Source organism: Pestalotiopsis fici, assembly GCF_000516985.1.
Source record: "Pestalotiopsis fici W106-1 unplaced genomic scaffold PFICI_Scf_3, whole genome shotgun sequence".
In the NCBI taxonomy this organism is placed as follows: Eukaryota; Fungi; Ascomycota; class Sordariomycetes; order Amphisphaeriales; family Sporocadaceae; genus Pestalotiopsis; species Pestalotiopsis fici.
This window is the reverse complement of record NW_006917093.1, coordinates 2,011,083-2,024,490: the sequence shown is the minus strand read 5'-3', so window position 1 is coordinate 2,024,490 and position 13,408 is coordinate 2,011,083. Positions and strand designations below refer to the sequence as shown.

Genomic DNA, 13,408 nt, shown 5'->3' with positions numbered 1-13,408 from the left:
AGTCTGAAGACATGTTGATTGTAGCTCGACATTAATTCAGACAGGATGGTGACTACTCCGAATGAGACTAATATTTATAAGAGCCTTTTCCTGTTTGTATTTGTTCTTGAAACGATACGCTATCCTAGGAAACAACACCGGAATCGTGTTTTGAGAGGCTCGCCATGTCTTTCCAGTCGCCTTCCGATAGTACCGACAGTAACGACGATTGGCCCAAGGAACAGGGTGGTGTCGCGGCAAGAACCGTCGAAAATCTAAAGAGATTAACGGTGACGTTCAAGGATGTTGCGATAGAGGTTGATGGTCTTGGTGAAGACTTTGGGTCGACATGCCTTTCTGTCATGAGAGATTGCTTCTCCTTTGGCACGTCTCACAAATCCAAGAGGGTATGTTGTTCCCCGGAGCAAGTCTGACAATGCACAATTACATGCTAATGTTGTTCTAGAAAATTCTCCAAGGAGTGACTGGCCAAGTCTCTCCGGGAGAGATGGTGTGTATCAATCCTGATTCTATTGTTGTTGACTAACGTTTCCCTAGTTACTCGTCCTGGGACGACCTGGTTCAGGTTGCACTTCTCTGTTGAAAGTCATTTCAAATCATCGGGAAGACTTCAGTAAAGTGCACGGCGACGTTAGATATGGCAACATTGGCCCAAAGGAAGCCCAAAAGTACCGCCAAAACATTGTTATGAATACTGAAGGTGGGTCAACTTTGATTGTCCATACACACAGATCTCAGTACAGGACTGACCAGGATTTTGGGCAGTTGATATGCACTTCCCAACAATGAAAGTGTCCGAAACCATACACTTTGTAGCTGGAACGAAGCTGCCCAAAATCACTCCCGACGGCCAACATCCTCAGGAATACAAGACCAAGCTGACAGACTCAACACTGGATGCTCTTGGTATTGGTCATACCAAGGATACCATTGTCGGTGATGAATTCACCCGAGGTGTTTCTGGTGGTGAGCGAAAACGAGTTTCCCTTGCCGAGGTTCTTGCGACACAGGTAGGTCCAACCAAAATGGCCTTGCATCTATTACTATGATAGCCTGGAATCTGATCAGTGAAAACCAGGCTCCCTTGCAATGCTGGGATAACTCGACCCGCGGCCTCGACGCAAGCAACGCCCTTGACTTCGCCCGTGTCCTGCGCAAAGGCGCCGACGAGAAGCAACGAACCATAGTCGCAACTCTGTACCAAGCAGGCAATGGAATTTACAAGCAGTTTGACAAAGTCCTGGTCCTCGCCGAGGGACGTGAAATTTACTACGGTCCAACCACCGAAGCCAAGTCGTACTTTGAGAATATGGGATTCATATGCGCCCCCGGCGCCAATATTGCCGACTTTCTCACCTCGATAGCTGTTGATACCGAGAGAAGAGTTGCCCAAGGCTACGAAAGCAGCGTGCCAACTTCTGCCGCCGAGTTTGAAGAGGCTTACAAACAAAGCCCTCTCTACGCTCGGATGGTTCAAGAGATGGCCGCCAAGAAGACTGAAACCCTATCTCGGGAGATAGAGAACCTGAAAACGGCGCGCGACGTTGAGAAGAATCGTTCTTTGCCTTTATTGTCACGCGAAGGCAGTCCTTATCAAGTTTCTTTTGGAAAACAGGTTCTCCAATGTACCATAAGGTAAGAACACGATTGATCTCAGTGACATTTTTGAGACGAAGACTAACCTGAAGACAGGCAATTTCGAATCATTTGGGGCGACAGATGGTCCAACTGCCTGAAGATTGGATCTGCGCTGATCATGAGTCTGGTAACTGGAAGTCTGTTCTACCACCTGTCCAATAACAGTGACTCCGTGTTCATGCGTTTTGGAGCACTCTTCTTCCCGCTGCTTTTCTTCTGCCTCAATTCCATGTCCGAGACTGTAGCATCCTTCAAGGGCCGTCCCATCATTTCCCGCCAAAAGCGCCTCGGCTTTGCCAGGCCAGCGGCTCACATGGTTGCTTGTGCGCTGACCGATATCCCACTCGCCGTCACTACGCTTTCCCTGTTTGAAATCATCTTTTACTTTATGGTTTATTTCCAGCAGGACGCAGCCAAGTTCTTCACGCAGTGGTTCATCTACTTGGTGACAATTTTGACTTTCATGTCCTTCTTTAGAATGATAGGCGCATGGTCCATTCACTTTGGGATAGCTTCTCAGATCAGCGGTTGGTCCACAACGGTAATGATGGTCTATGCTGGTACGTATTTTAACGAAGAGACTTTGACTAGCTTGAAAAGAAGCTGACAGTTCTGCAAGGCTATTTGATTCCGGTCCCACAGATGCACGTCTGGTTTCGATGGATCTCCTACATCAACCCAGCAACATATGCCATGGAAGCCGTCGTGGCGAGCGATATGGGTGATCGCACCATGGGCTGCGTCGAGCCTCAGTATGTTCCCTACGGTGCTGCCTACCAAGATTCCACCTTTCGCAGCTGCACGACCGCAGGCACGCCGGTTGGCTCTTCGGAAGTAGACGGGGCGACTCTTCTCAGCTCCGAGTACAACATCTTTCCCAGCCATATCTGGCGAAACGTTGGCATCATCATTGGATTCTGGATCTTCTTCGCGGCATTGGCTGCCCTTGGCGCCGAGGTCCGCACTCACTCCGATGCAGGCTCCAAGATCCGCTTCGACCGTCGGAGCAGGAACAAGGAGATGGAGATGCTCAAGGACAGCGAGAAGCAGGCCAGCTCGGCATCGGCTGGGGCCATGCCCGAAGTTTCCATTGACAAGACAGTCTTTACTTTCAAGAACATCAACTACTTTGTTCACCACATGGGCAGTGAGAAGCAGCTTCTTCAAGATGTTTCGGGTTTTGTCAAGCCGGGCCAGCTTGTTGCTCTGATGGGCAGCTCTGGCGCCGGCAAGACGACCTTGATGGACGTTCTCGCGCAACGCAAGGATAGTGGTCGCATCGAGGGTAGCATTATGATTAACGGAAAGCCACAGGGCATCAGCTTCCAGCGTACCACTGGATACTGTGAGCAGAACGATGTGCACGAGGCAACGGCCACTGTGAGAGAAGCTCTTATTTTCTCGGCAAGACTGCGCCAAAAGCATGAGATACCCGATATTGAAAAGATTGAGTACGTGGAGCGCATCATGGACTTGTTGGAACTCACACCGCTACAACACGCTTTGGTTGGAAGTAAGTTTTATTCGATATGCGACCTTATTCAAATGTGAGCTAACATTGTGGGACAGCACCTGGTTCCGGATTGTCGATTGAGCAGCGCAAGAGGTTGACCATTGCCACCGAACTCGTGGCCAAACCGTCTCTGCTATTCCTCGACGAGCCAACCTCGGGCCTCGACGGTCAATCTGCCTTCAATATTTGCAGATTTATGCAAAAGCTGGCGGCATCGGGCCAAACAATCATCGCCACCATTCACCAGCCGTCGGCGGCTCTGTTTAATGCATTTGACGTGCTCCTTTTGCTTGCCAAGGGAGGCAAAACCACGTACTTTGGGCCAATCGGCGAGGATTCTTCAATCGTTCTAGACTACTTCACAAGAAGAGGCATTCCGTGTCCTCCTGATGCAAACCCGGCCGAGCACGTCGTTGATGTCGTGCAGGGAAGATTCGGTACCGAGATTGACTGGCCGCAGCTGTGGCTGGAGTCGCAGGAGAAGAAGCAAGCTCTGGCGGAGCTGGATGAAATGAACCACCAAGAGCTATCGCAATCAAACGAGGAATCAACAGGCAACGCAGAGGAAGATGAAAGAGACTTTGCGGCACCGCTCCCATATCAAATCCAATTGGTCACCCAACGTCAATTGGTGGCTCTGTGGCGCAACCCCGACTACGTGTGGAACAAGATCGGTCTCCATGTCTCCAATGCACTATTTGGCGGCTTCACCTTTTGGATGATTGGCAACGGTTCATTTGATCTGCAATTGCGGTTGATGGCCATTTTTAATTTCGTCTTTGTGGCTCCGGGCTGCATCAACCAGCTGCAACCATTATTCATTTCCAATCGGGATCTCTTTGAGACACGTGAGAAAAAGGCAAAGACGTACACTTGGCTGGCTTTCATCACTGCTCAGTTGGTATCAGAGATTCCGGTGCTGATTGTATGTGGCACCTTGTACTTTGCGTGTTGGTATTTTACTGTGGGCTTTCCCGTCAAGGCCTCTGCTTCTGGTCAGGTCTATCTCCAGATGATACGTGAGTATTCTTGAACTATCAATCAACTTACCTGATACTAACTATAATTAGTTTACGAGTTTCTATACACATCTATTGGTCAGGTAAGTGCTCTTTCATCGACACGACATGCTCAATAGGTAACTAATAGTCGGATCAGGCCATCGCTGCTTACAGTCCCAACGACTTTTTCGCCGCGCTTGCCAACCCAATCATCATTGGTGCAGCCTTGGTCAATTTTTGCGGAGTCGTCGTTCCATACGCTTATATCCAGCCATTTTGGAGATACTGGTTGTACTACCTCGATCCCTTCAACTACCTCATTGGCGGCCTGCTCGAACCCGTGGTTTGGGACGTTGTGGTCCAATGCAAGGACTCGGAACTTACCACAATCCCATTGCCTTCAAACACGACCTGTGGCGCATACATGGCCGACTTCTTGTCCACGGAAGCTGGTTATGTTGTGGATCCCTCTTCAGCGGCATCGTGCCAGTACTGCCCGTACAGCTCGGGAGCTGATTACCTGAGGACATTGAATATCAACGAAAGATACTATGGCTGGCGAGACGTAAGTAGTCTGGAACGAATGGAACTTCAAGAATCGCAGAGCTGACATGTACGCATAGGTTGGCATCACTGCTCTGTTTTGCATCAGCTCATACTTTTTGGTCTTCTTAATGATGAAGCTGAGAACCAAGGCCACAAAGACTGCTTCATAATTTTCTCTGTGAATACTCGAGCAGAGACTGTTGCAAATAGTGTCTGTCCCATATCTCACAACCAACATTAACAAGGTGTTATGGCACTATTGCTCAAGGTCACATGATGTGAAGAGCCTTGATTTAGACTGGCGCTCATAGAGGATATGTTAGAAATGTCTGCTTGGAAATTTAAGACGGCCTTATTTTAGAGAGAAATGATAAACTCAATTGCGATATTCGTACATTCTACATGTTTAATCAGTCCCAGCTCATGCATGATAAATTATTGCGTCAAGGCTATTATTCTGGCCGTGATGACGATGAATGTAAACAACCCCGTTCTGGGTGTGACAAATCCCGATGATGCGACCTTGATTGCTGAGTATGATGGCATGCGGTAAGTGTTCCTTAGCTTGGGCACGGTCACGTCAAACAATTTCATTCAAATCTGGGATGGATTGAACAAGACCAGCGAAACGTTGGATAATGCACAAGTTTGACCGCAAACTCTGGCGACAAAACGTAACCAAACTGAATGGTTTATGGAACTCGTAACAAAGCTGGCAGAACTTGCAAAACGGGATTAGGGCGACCACGCGTTTTCACGATTGTATTGGCACGGAGGACATTTTGCTAAAGTCCAATTGTGAGAACCATCATTATCGATATACCAACTTTCTTGACACTACAATGCCCCTTCATATTACTGTTATCATTTAGTGCCTAAAGGTATCGCTCAGACGGGAAGCCTTCATTGCACCCAGCTCATCAACCTGAACAGAGTACGGATTGGAAGGAATACTGCTCGATATATCATCCATAGCCGGGACTTGTATATGTTTATAACCGGCGGCCAATCAGCAACGTCACTTTATACTTTAATCAATTCTCACAATTTAGCCGAGCCTCAATTACCATTTCGACTCTAGATCTTCTGAAGATCTTGCGGGCTTAAAAGTTGCCCGAGATGGGGAGCGGGGAAACATCAAGGAGCCGGCCATTGCCACAGCAGGGTAAAGGAAATGGCCGGAATATTATAAAGTCTTGGCTTTGGTATGTGCCATGTTGGGTGTTACATCAATCAACCTTGCAATCAACTGTCGAATTTGAACCTGAATCTGAATATGCTGTTTCATGGTATCTTGGCAGGCCTTTTGGCCTCGTGCGCTTCAGCAGCTTCACTCACACAAGTATCCAACTACAATAACAATGCCACATCCAAAGCACAAATGTGAGTCTCACCCGCAAAGATTCTGAAAAACAAACAGAGCAGCACTAAACAGCTACCAGGTGGGTCTATGTCCCAGACAAGGTGGTGACAAAACCGCCATTGGTCGTGGTCATCCACTCGTGCCAATCGACGGCACAATCATACTTTACCAACAGCAAGATCCCGTGGAAGCAAGGCTCGGACAAGAAGGGGTACATCACCGTGTGGCCGTCGTCGCCCAACTCGGGGACGTGCTGGGACGTGTCGTCCAAGCAGTCGCTCGCGCACCTGGGCGGGGGCGACTCCCAGGCCATTGCCAACATGATCCTGTACGCCCTCGACAAGTACCAGGCGGACCCGGCTCGCGTATACGTGACGGGCGGCAGCTCGGGCGCCATGATGTCCAACGTCCTCGCGGCCACGTACCCCGAGCTCATCAGCGCCGTGTCGCTGTACTCGGGGGTCCCTGCCGGCTGCTTCGTCAGCGCCTCGGGCGGCGTCGACCAGTGGAATGTAAAGTTTCATTCACTCGCCGTAATAACGTAATAAATGTTGACTGTTTCCAGAACTCATGCTCCGGTGGTCAGGTCAAGGCGTCGGCGGACCAGTGGAAAAAGGTGGTCCTGGACATGTATCCCTCGTACGATGGGCCCCGGCCCAAGATGCAGTTCTGGCACGGCAGCGCGGATACCACCCTGGCGCCCCAGAATTACCAGGAGACTCTGAAGCAGTGGACCGGTGTGTTCGGCGTTAGTCAAACGGCTACCAATGAGCGCAAGAACTACCCGCAGAGTCAGTATACGACGGATGACTTTGGACCAAACGTCCAGGGCATATATGCTCAGGGGGTTGGGCATAGCGTCCCGGCAAATTTGACTGCTAGCGAGGAGTGGTTTGGATTATAAAGGGTTGGTATACACCACCACCGATCCCTCGGTACTGCCTGTAGACATCCCAGTGTCACATCATGTTTATTAGTCTGTTCAATGAGACCAAGTTGCCAATACTGTTGAACCTCGTAATGCAGATCTATTAACGCTATGCGTGTGTGTGAAAATATCGTAAAAGGTGGTATCTCTCTATGTATTAAATCAATGCTCCCATGCTTTCTAACTTAGGCGACGCACAACTGCAACGCAACAATGCCACTCTAAGCGCTTTTAGTGACTCATAGGTTCCCGTTCCCGTGAACATCATCCAAATCCTCCACATATCCAAGCAGCTCGCGCTTCTGGTCGCAGACTCGCGCAAACTCGAGCAGCAGCCGCCAGACGTAGAGAAGCATATCTTCACGGCGAAGAACGCGAGCCGCCCACTCAGCGCCCGCCTCGGCAATTTCCCGAGCCGCCTCGTCCCCAGCGGCGTCGCGGTCGGCAAAGTAGTCGAGGACGCCATAGAGGTCCTGGAGGGTATTGTCGAGGGGCACAAAGTGGCGCCAGGCCACGAGGCGGGCGTCGTGCCACTCGGCGTAGACGGTGGCCTTGAGCGGCAGCGACGTGGAGCGCAGGAATCCGCGCCACCGCGCGCTGAAGCTGTTGCCGTCGACGTCGGCTAGGAATTTGTAGGCGTACTGCTCCACCATGGGGATCTTGTCCACTTCGTCATAGTATGGTTGTACGTAGGCGCAGTCGGAGCCCTTGGGGGAGCACAATAGGTCGGTGAAGCCGGCGTTGCTGAACTTCTTGAGCCAGGCGCCAAGTCTGCCGGTCCGCTGTCTGGGGATATTGTATTGCGAGAGCGGCGGCAATTCAAACGTACGGGCGCGTGTCTTGGACTTTTCCATGCTTGCCACGGTTGTCCCGTTTAGCATCTGGACTAGGCGATGCCGGTGGAAATGGGACCAATTATCTTTTGTATTCTTTCCGCCCGATGCAACACCTCGCCAAATGATGCCGTCCTTTTTTTGATTCCATGGAGGGCCAAGTTCTTCACCACCAGAGTAAAGAACATTGTCCGTCAAGTACATGGCTCCAGGTATAAGTATTTCATTGTTACCCGGAAGTTTAGAGCCACCAAACAGGGGAATGAGCTCTGTCGATGTAGACATGCTCAGAGGCTGGACGAAGCTGCTATGTAGTTCTCTGAGGTGCGGCTGAAGACACGCATCCATTGACGCTGTAAAGTTGCGCACGTAGCCCCGATATGAAAACTCTGGTTTCCAGTTCTTGGGAAACGTCGGTGGCTGCTCAAAATTTGCCATTGCAGCAATGTCCCGGGACGGAGATCCAGGAGGGCAGGTGGCGCGATAAAGATCCCAATAGCTGGCGTAGCTCGCATTCCGCCATGCCGGGTCGTAGGGTTCAGCATCGTCTTGGACCGTTTCTAGACCGGAAAAGTTCCTAATCGCCTTGTCTTTCGGTATCAGCGCGCGCGTCGCCTGCTCCATCTGGACAAACTGGTCAATCTGCTCCCACGGCACCAGCAACCTCGACTCGTCCATGTAGTTGATGGGCATATCCACGTCGGGCAAAAAGGGCGCCGACTCATTAACCAAGGCGGTCCAGATTTTCAGCCACGGCACCCGGCCCTTGGTGTAGCCCACGGGGTATGCCTGGCCGCCGCGCACGCGCACGACGTGGTGCCAGGAGGCGGCGCGCTGGGCGATGACCAGGGGATCCAGCGCCCAGTAAGGCGCCAGGTCATCGTAGATGCGATCAAAAAAGGACTCGACAACCACGGCGTCGTGGTCCAGGGCATATTGCAACCACGCGTCGAACCCGGGAGGAGGATGTCGGCCGTGTCGCTTGCGATACCGCGCGGCGGCCGTGGGGAGGTCCCAGCTGCGAGCGGCCAGGAGCGTCTCTTGCCTCATGCGGGCGTCAGCCATGAGCTCCTCGATGGGGTGCTTATTACTTGGCGCTGCCGGGTCCGACTCCGGCTCCGGTGTGCCGCCCGGGCTCACGGCCGCGGTTGCCTCATCGCCCCCAGCGAGGTAGTCGTGAAACTGTGCATAGCGGGTGCTGAAGCCGTCGGGATTGCTAAAGAGGAGGATTCCGGACAGAGCCGTAGAAAGCAGCACAGCAGCGACGAGGCATCGCAACAAGAGCTGCCACCGAAGTGAGGGCAAACGATCTTGCACGCGATAGAACCAGCCAATATCTGGACGCTGCCGCTGTGGTGTGGAGACAAGCATGTCTTGTGCGCTACAGTCGACGCGTATGTCTATATGGTTGGTCGCGCACAGCTCTGGACTCTTTTGCAAAATACGCGAGGAATGGATACGAGACAGGCTTCTTTACTGTGTACATGACCACGAAGACAATGGGGACCTCTTTTTTTGCTTTCACTATCTACTTATCGTACGAGTCTAGTAAACTGGTCCCACGAGCTGAATTTTCCTAGAAGAGAATTGGGTACTTCATGATTGCCAGAAGCTGCATGATGCCGGGTTGCGGAGCGACTAGGTTATTCGGAAGGCGGCGAAATGGAGTCGTTTGCCCAGTCCCCTTTCAAACGTTTGTACAAAATGGTACTACTTATTTACACTTTCTCAACGCAAAGACTAGCAGGTCGTCTGCGGTTGCACACGAAGCAGTTGATATGTTCTCATCATGACATAGATTTCGACTTATTGCTATGCTATTACGCTGCGCTCAAAGTGTAAAGAGAAGAGTTATTCCCGTTTGACTCGACTGTTGTCGTAATCATCCAAACTTGCAGCGCCTTGACAATGCCAAAATATTCCATTTTCGGCAAGGGACTTCAAAAAGGTTTTAGCTACCTAGTACTAGCAGTACAGTCAACTAATCTAGGTTACCTAGTACGTACTTCTACAGGGAGGGGCACTTACGCATCCGCTGTTACGCTAACGAAGGCCTTTTATTCAGAACCCTGCGTGCAGTGAAGTCGGTGACTGGACAGTGGTAATGGTCTATCGTTTGGGGGACCCATTGACCCTGAGAAGCTTGAGTTGGAAGTCTAAAGAACCCCTAGCTGGCCGCCGTAGTAGGTACTGTGTTGGTATGAATTTTTGTGTGCTGGGTGGCTGGTGGATACCTGCTCAAGAGGACAAAGTTGAGTAGCCGACGATCAACCAAAAACAAGTACTTGAAGATCTTTTGCAAGTTCAGACTGATGAGATGGCGTATATATCGATAAGCAGCTGTCAATTGTCGTTCAATCAATCGCGTTTGGATAGTGTCTGATCTAGACTTTCTAAACCTCCTTAGGTGTATATCGTTGTACGTATATCGCAGTACGTACACCAGCCACCATGCCGGTAAGTCTAATGTAGTTGCACCCAGTCGTCGAGTGACGAGTCGGGGAAAAGAAACTTTCTAACCTGCCTTGGTAACAAAGGTGAATACCCCCCATTGAGGCATGAATGTTCGTCGAGGAAATTACAGCTGCACCCTGGCTATTATCTATCTGCAAATTATGAGCTTTGCCTGATTCAAGCAGTGGAAGCGAAAGAGAGAAGGACAGGTCGTGGACCCTTTCAACTTTCTCTTTCAGCGATCCCCTCCCCGATGCTACCATGTTGTACTACGAACCCCTGCAGGTTCCAGAGAGTCGGAAAACGCCCCTTGATTGTATGGCCCCAATCCCCAATGGACCTGCATACGGTAGTATGGGGCCTTGCATGCCAACCTGCATTGGTGCAAAACCCTCTTTTTTTTTTTTCTTCCCTCGGGCTTCAATAATAGATGGGGGGCGAGGATCCATCCGCAGCCCCTAACCCTCGGGCTCAACCTTGATGTGCCCTTCAGATGCCATGGTTAAACCTAGAAGCCGTGGCTGTTTGTTACGTTTGTCTCACTTTCGACCTGTCAGAAATATTCTTTATTCAAGCAATTGGTCGATCTCCCGACTCGGGTAGATGGTTGAAACTCAAAACTGCTGGCAGGACTTTTTAGCCCTACACAGTATGTACTGCTGTGTCCATGGTTGTACGTAAATGAGCGCGTGCCTGAGTGGGTTTGCAAATTTGTGGAGGACGATCTGCTTTCAAATGTTCTCAATTGGTCAAGTACCTAGGTAGTTATTGTCGTAAGGGGCTTCTTTCATCCCCAGCGGAATTGGTTCAATAAAAATAATAATGATACATGCAGTCAGTCTATGGTATCTAAGAAGCCATCATATACATCATTCATAAAGTACAAAAAAGGTTTTGTACTGGGCATTATAACGCTGCACACCAGTGTTTAAAAATTTCAACTTTTCCTCCGCGCTTACATGCAGAATCATGAAGTCGGACTGACAATCAATACCACCCAGTCAATTTGGCCCTTTGCATCTCGTAGAGGCGTCCAGTGGGTCCAAAATCTCTCGTGTTTGGAGGCCTTTGCAGATTTCTTCTCTTCATTGTCACCACGGAGGCTCTGCAGGTCGAGAGCCGTGGGCCGGTGCCCGTTGCTTGCTCCGGTGCTGGCCCTCCTCTTACGGCCCCTCTCGAGGAGCAGTTCCATGCTGATTGTCTCGCACTGATCCACGCTCTCGCGCACAGAGGCCTTGAAGCTCTTGGACACGGAGAGAAGGTGGAAGATATCTTCTTGCGCAATGTCTGAAGGCAGCGAGAGCAGCTCAAGTACAGCCTCGTTGTAGAAAGACACCATGAGCTTGGAACTATGCTTCTTTTTCGCGCTGGGGGTCGTTTGTCTCTGGTTCGACGATCCTCCACTGCTAATGCACCGTAAAACCATGTAAGACGAGTATGGCGTCGGGTATACTGGTGTCTTCTGCCGGGAAACATATCTTTGTGACGAGAACTGTGAAGTCTTTGACTTCTTGCTGCCCGATCCCAGCGCCGAATCATAGATCTCAGGAATTGGCGGAGGTGATGGAGGACACGGGGCCGGTGCCTTTCTCCCAAATGTGGAGAACCAATTTCGTGATGTCCCAGCGTCCTTGGAATTCCGTCTCCCGTGAGCAATGCTGTTTTTCCTTGATCGGCGGCCCTCCTTTGGGGTCTCCCTGCCCGAAAAATGATCGCTTCGTGGAGTTGATCCGTCGGATGATTCGCGGTCTGTGGTTATGGGGTGGCCGCCATTTAACACTCGCAGAAGGTCGCTGCGACTGTTCATACACTCGGATACATTAACCTGGGCCCCCAGCCAGTACTGCAAAACGCCCTCTGTATCCTTGAGTGGCAAAAGGAAGAGCAGATTCCAGAAGGGCTCGCCGTTTTTATGGTGGTTGAGAATTAGTTCAACACATTCCCGCTGATCTCGCATGGCTATTTGCATCCGCCGCACTGCTTCGGGATCTGTAAAAGGCCCTTGGAGGAACGCGCAATTTTGTCCCACTGCCTCGGCCGTCGTATAGCCCGTAAGCTCCTCAAAGTCTTCTGAAATACTGACCACCCCGTGCTTTGGGTCGGATGCGTCAGTCATGCTGAAACATGATCCCAATCCAGGGTATTCTAGCTGCGCTGCATCGTCGGAACCATCGCTGGCGAGCTCTGCAGCTGTACAATTGACCAGTTGACGCTTTACAAACCCAGGGAACAAATCTTGGGCGAGCTCGCTTTCAACGTGAGACCGGGACTCGAAGAAGACGTTCTCCAAGCTGGGTATGATGGAATGAGCGATGCGCTTGATATCCGCATTCAAAGGCCGTGATACCATGTGCGGTAAATTCAATGGTGTCGAAGCTCCAATCGACGTGTATGATGATGATATGGAGGTCAGAACCGAAGTCATCTCATTCAGCGCCGTGTTGTACTCCCTAATCTGTATTGCGTGTAAGCTGCTTTGGACTTTTTTCTATACTACCCCAGTTGGCAGGGATATAATGACATTGGAACCCACTTTCAAAAGGAAGTCGACGCCCTCTTCGTTGCCCACCTCCTCGGAATATTGGACTAGATGACGGATGACGGATGGATTTTCCATGGCCATTTGAAATGCATCCTTGCCCAGAAGATCCATGAATGGTAGCGCCGAGTTCAGCCCAGGTGACTGAGGCGTCATACTCGACCGCGAACCTGGTCGGGTGCTCCGCGGCGAGAGGATATGGTCGATATTCTGGTGAGAATGTTCGGCAATGGAATTGGTAAAAGTCGTCTTCCGCGGCGAGGAATAATCCGTGTACTGGCTGAGGGCAGCGTCATTGGTGTGCATTCTGAGACCCGAATTGCTGCGCAGGCGCAAAGACAGCCGATCCGGCCGTGGCGGAGGGCCCCGCGGCGTCGGTGGCGGCGACAGAACCCGCGGTACAGACGGCACAGCGTCCATGTAATTATAGTTTGTTGGTAATAAAGGAGTGCTCATGCGGCGAAAGTCAGGCTCGCTGCCCCTCGAGCGGGAGAGGTCCTTGGCCGTTGAAGTTCGCGACATTTGTGTCTTACCTGAACCGCATGTAAGTTGGTAAGAAAGTCGATCGAGGTGGACTGGGCCTGGTTGGGCTG

At 50.9% G+C, this 13,408-nt stretch overlaps 4 protein-coding genes across 4 annotated transcripts; 2 read left to right on the top strand and 2 right to left on the bottom strand.

Moving 5' to 3' along the window:
• Positions 1-164: 164 nt before the first annotated feature.
• Positions 165-4,868, top strand: PFICI_04748 (uncharacterized protein; the record flags this gene model as incomplete). Its single annotated transcript, XM_007833329.1, has 11 exons — positions 165-386; positions 446-490; positions 538-700; positions 766-1,010; positions 1,079-1,635; positions 1,693-2,198; positions 2,258-3,151; positions 3,208-4,170; positions 4,222-4,253; positions 4,310-4,717; positions 4,776-4,868. The coding sequence occupies 11 exons, from the start codon at positions 165-167 to the stop codon at positions 4,866-4,868; spliced, it is 4,128 nt and encodes a 1,375-aa protein (XP_007831520.1).
• A 1,106-nt stretch (positions 4,869-5,974) lies between these two features.
• On the top strand, positions 5,975-6,965 carry PFICI_04747 (acetylxylan esterase A; the record flags this gene model as incomplete). The annotated part of the gene is made up of 3 exons (XM_007833328.1): positions 5,975-6,081; positions 6,141-6,573; positions 6,627-6,965. 3 exons carry the CDS (start codon positions 5,975-5,977, stop codon positions 6,963-6,965), a joined length of 879 nt encoding a protein of 292 aa, XP_007831519.1.
• Positions 6,966-7,228: 263 nt separating this feature from the next.
• Positions 7,229-9,193, bottom strand: PFICI_04746 (uncharacterized protein; the record flags this gene model as incomplete). Its single annotated transcript, XM_007833327.1, has 1 exon — positions 7,229-9,193. The coding sequence occupies one exon, from the start codon at positions 9,191-9,193 to the stop codon at positions 7,229-7,231; it is 1,965 nt and encodes a 654-aa protein (XP_007831518.1).
• A 2,050-nt stretch (positions 9,194-11,243) lies between these two features.
• Positions 11,244-13,337, bottom strand: PFICI_04745 (uncharacterized protein; the record flags this gene model as incomplete). Its single annotated transcript, XM_007833326.1, has 2 exons — positions 11,244-12,731; positions 12,810-13,337. The coding sequence occupies 2 exons, from the start codon at positions 13,335-13,337 to the stop codon at positions 11,244-11,246; spliced, it is 2,016 nt and encodes a 671-aa protein (XP_007831517.1).
• Between the last annotated feature and the right edge of the window lie 71 nt (positions 13,338-13,408).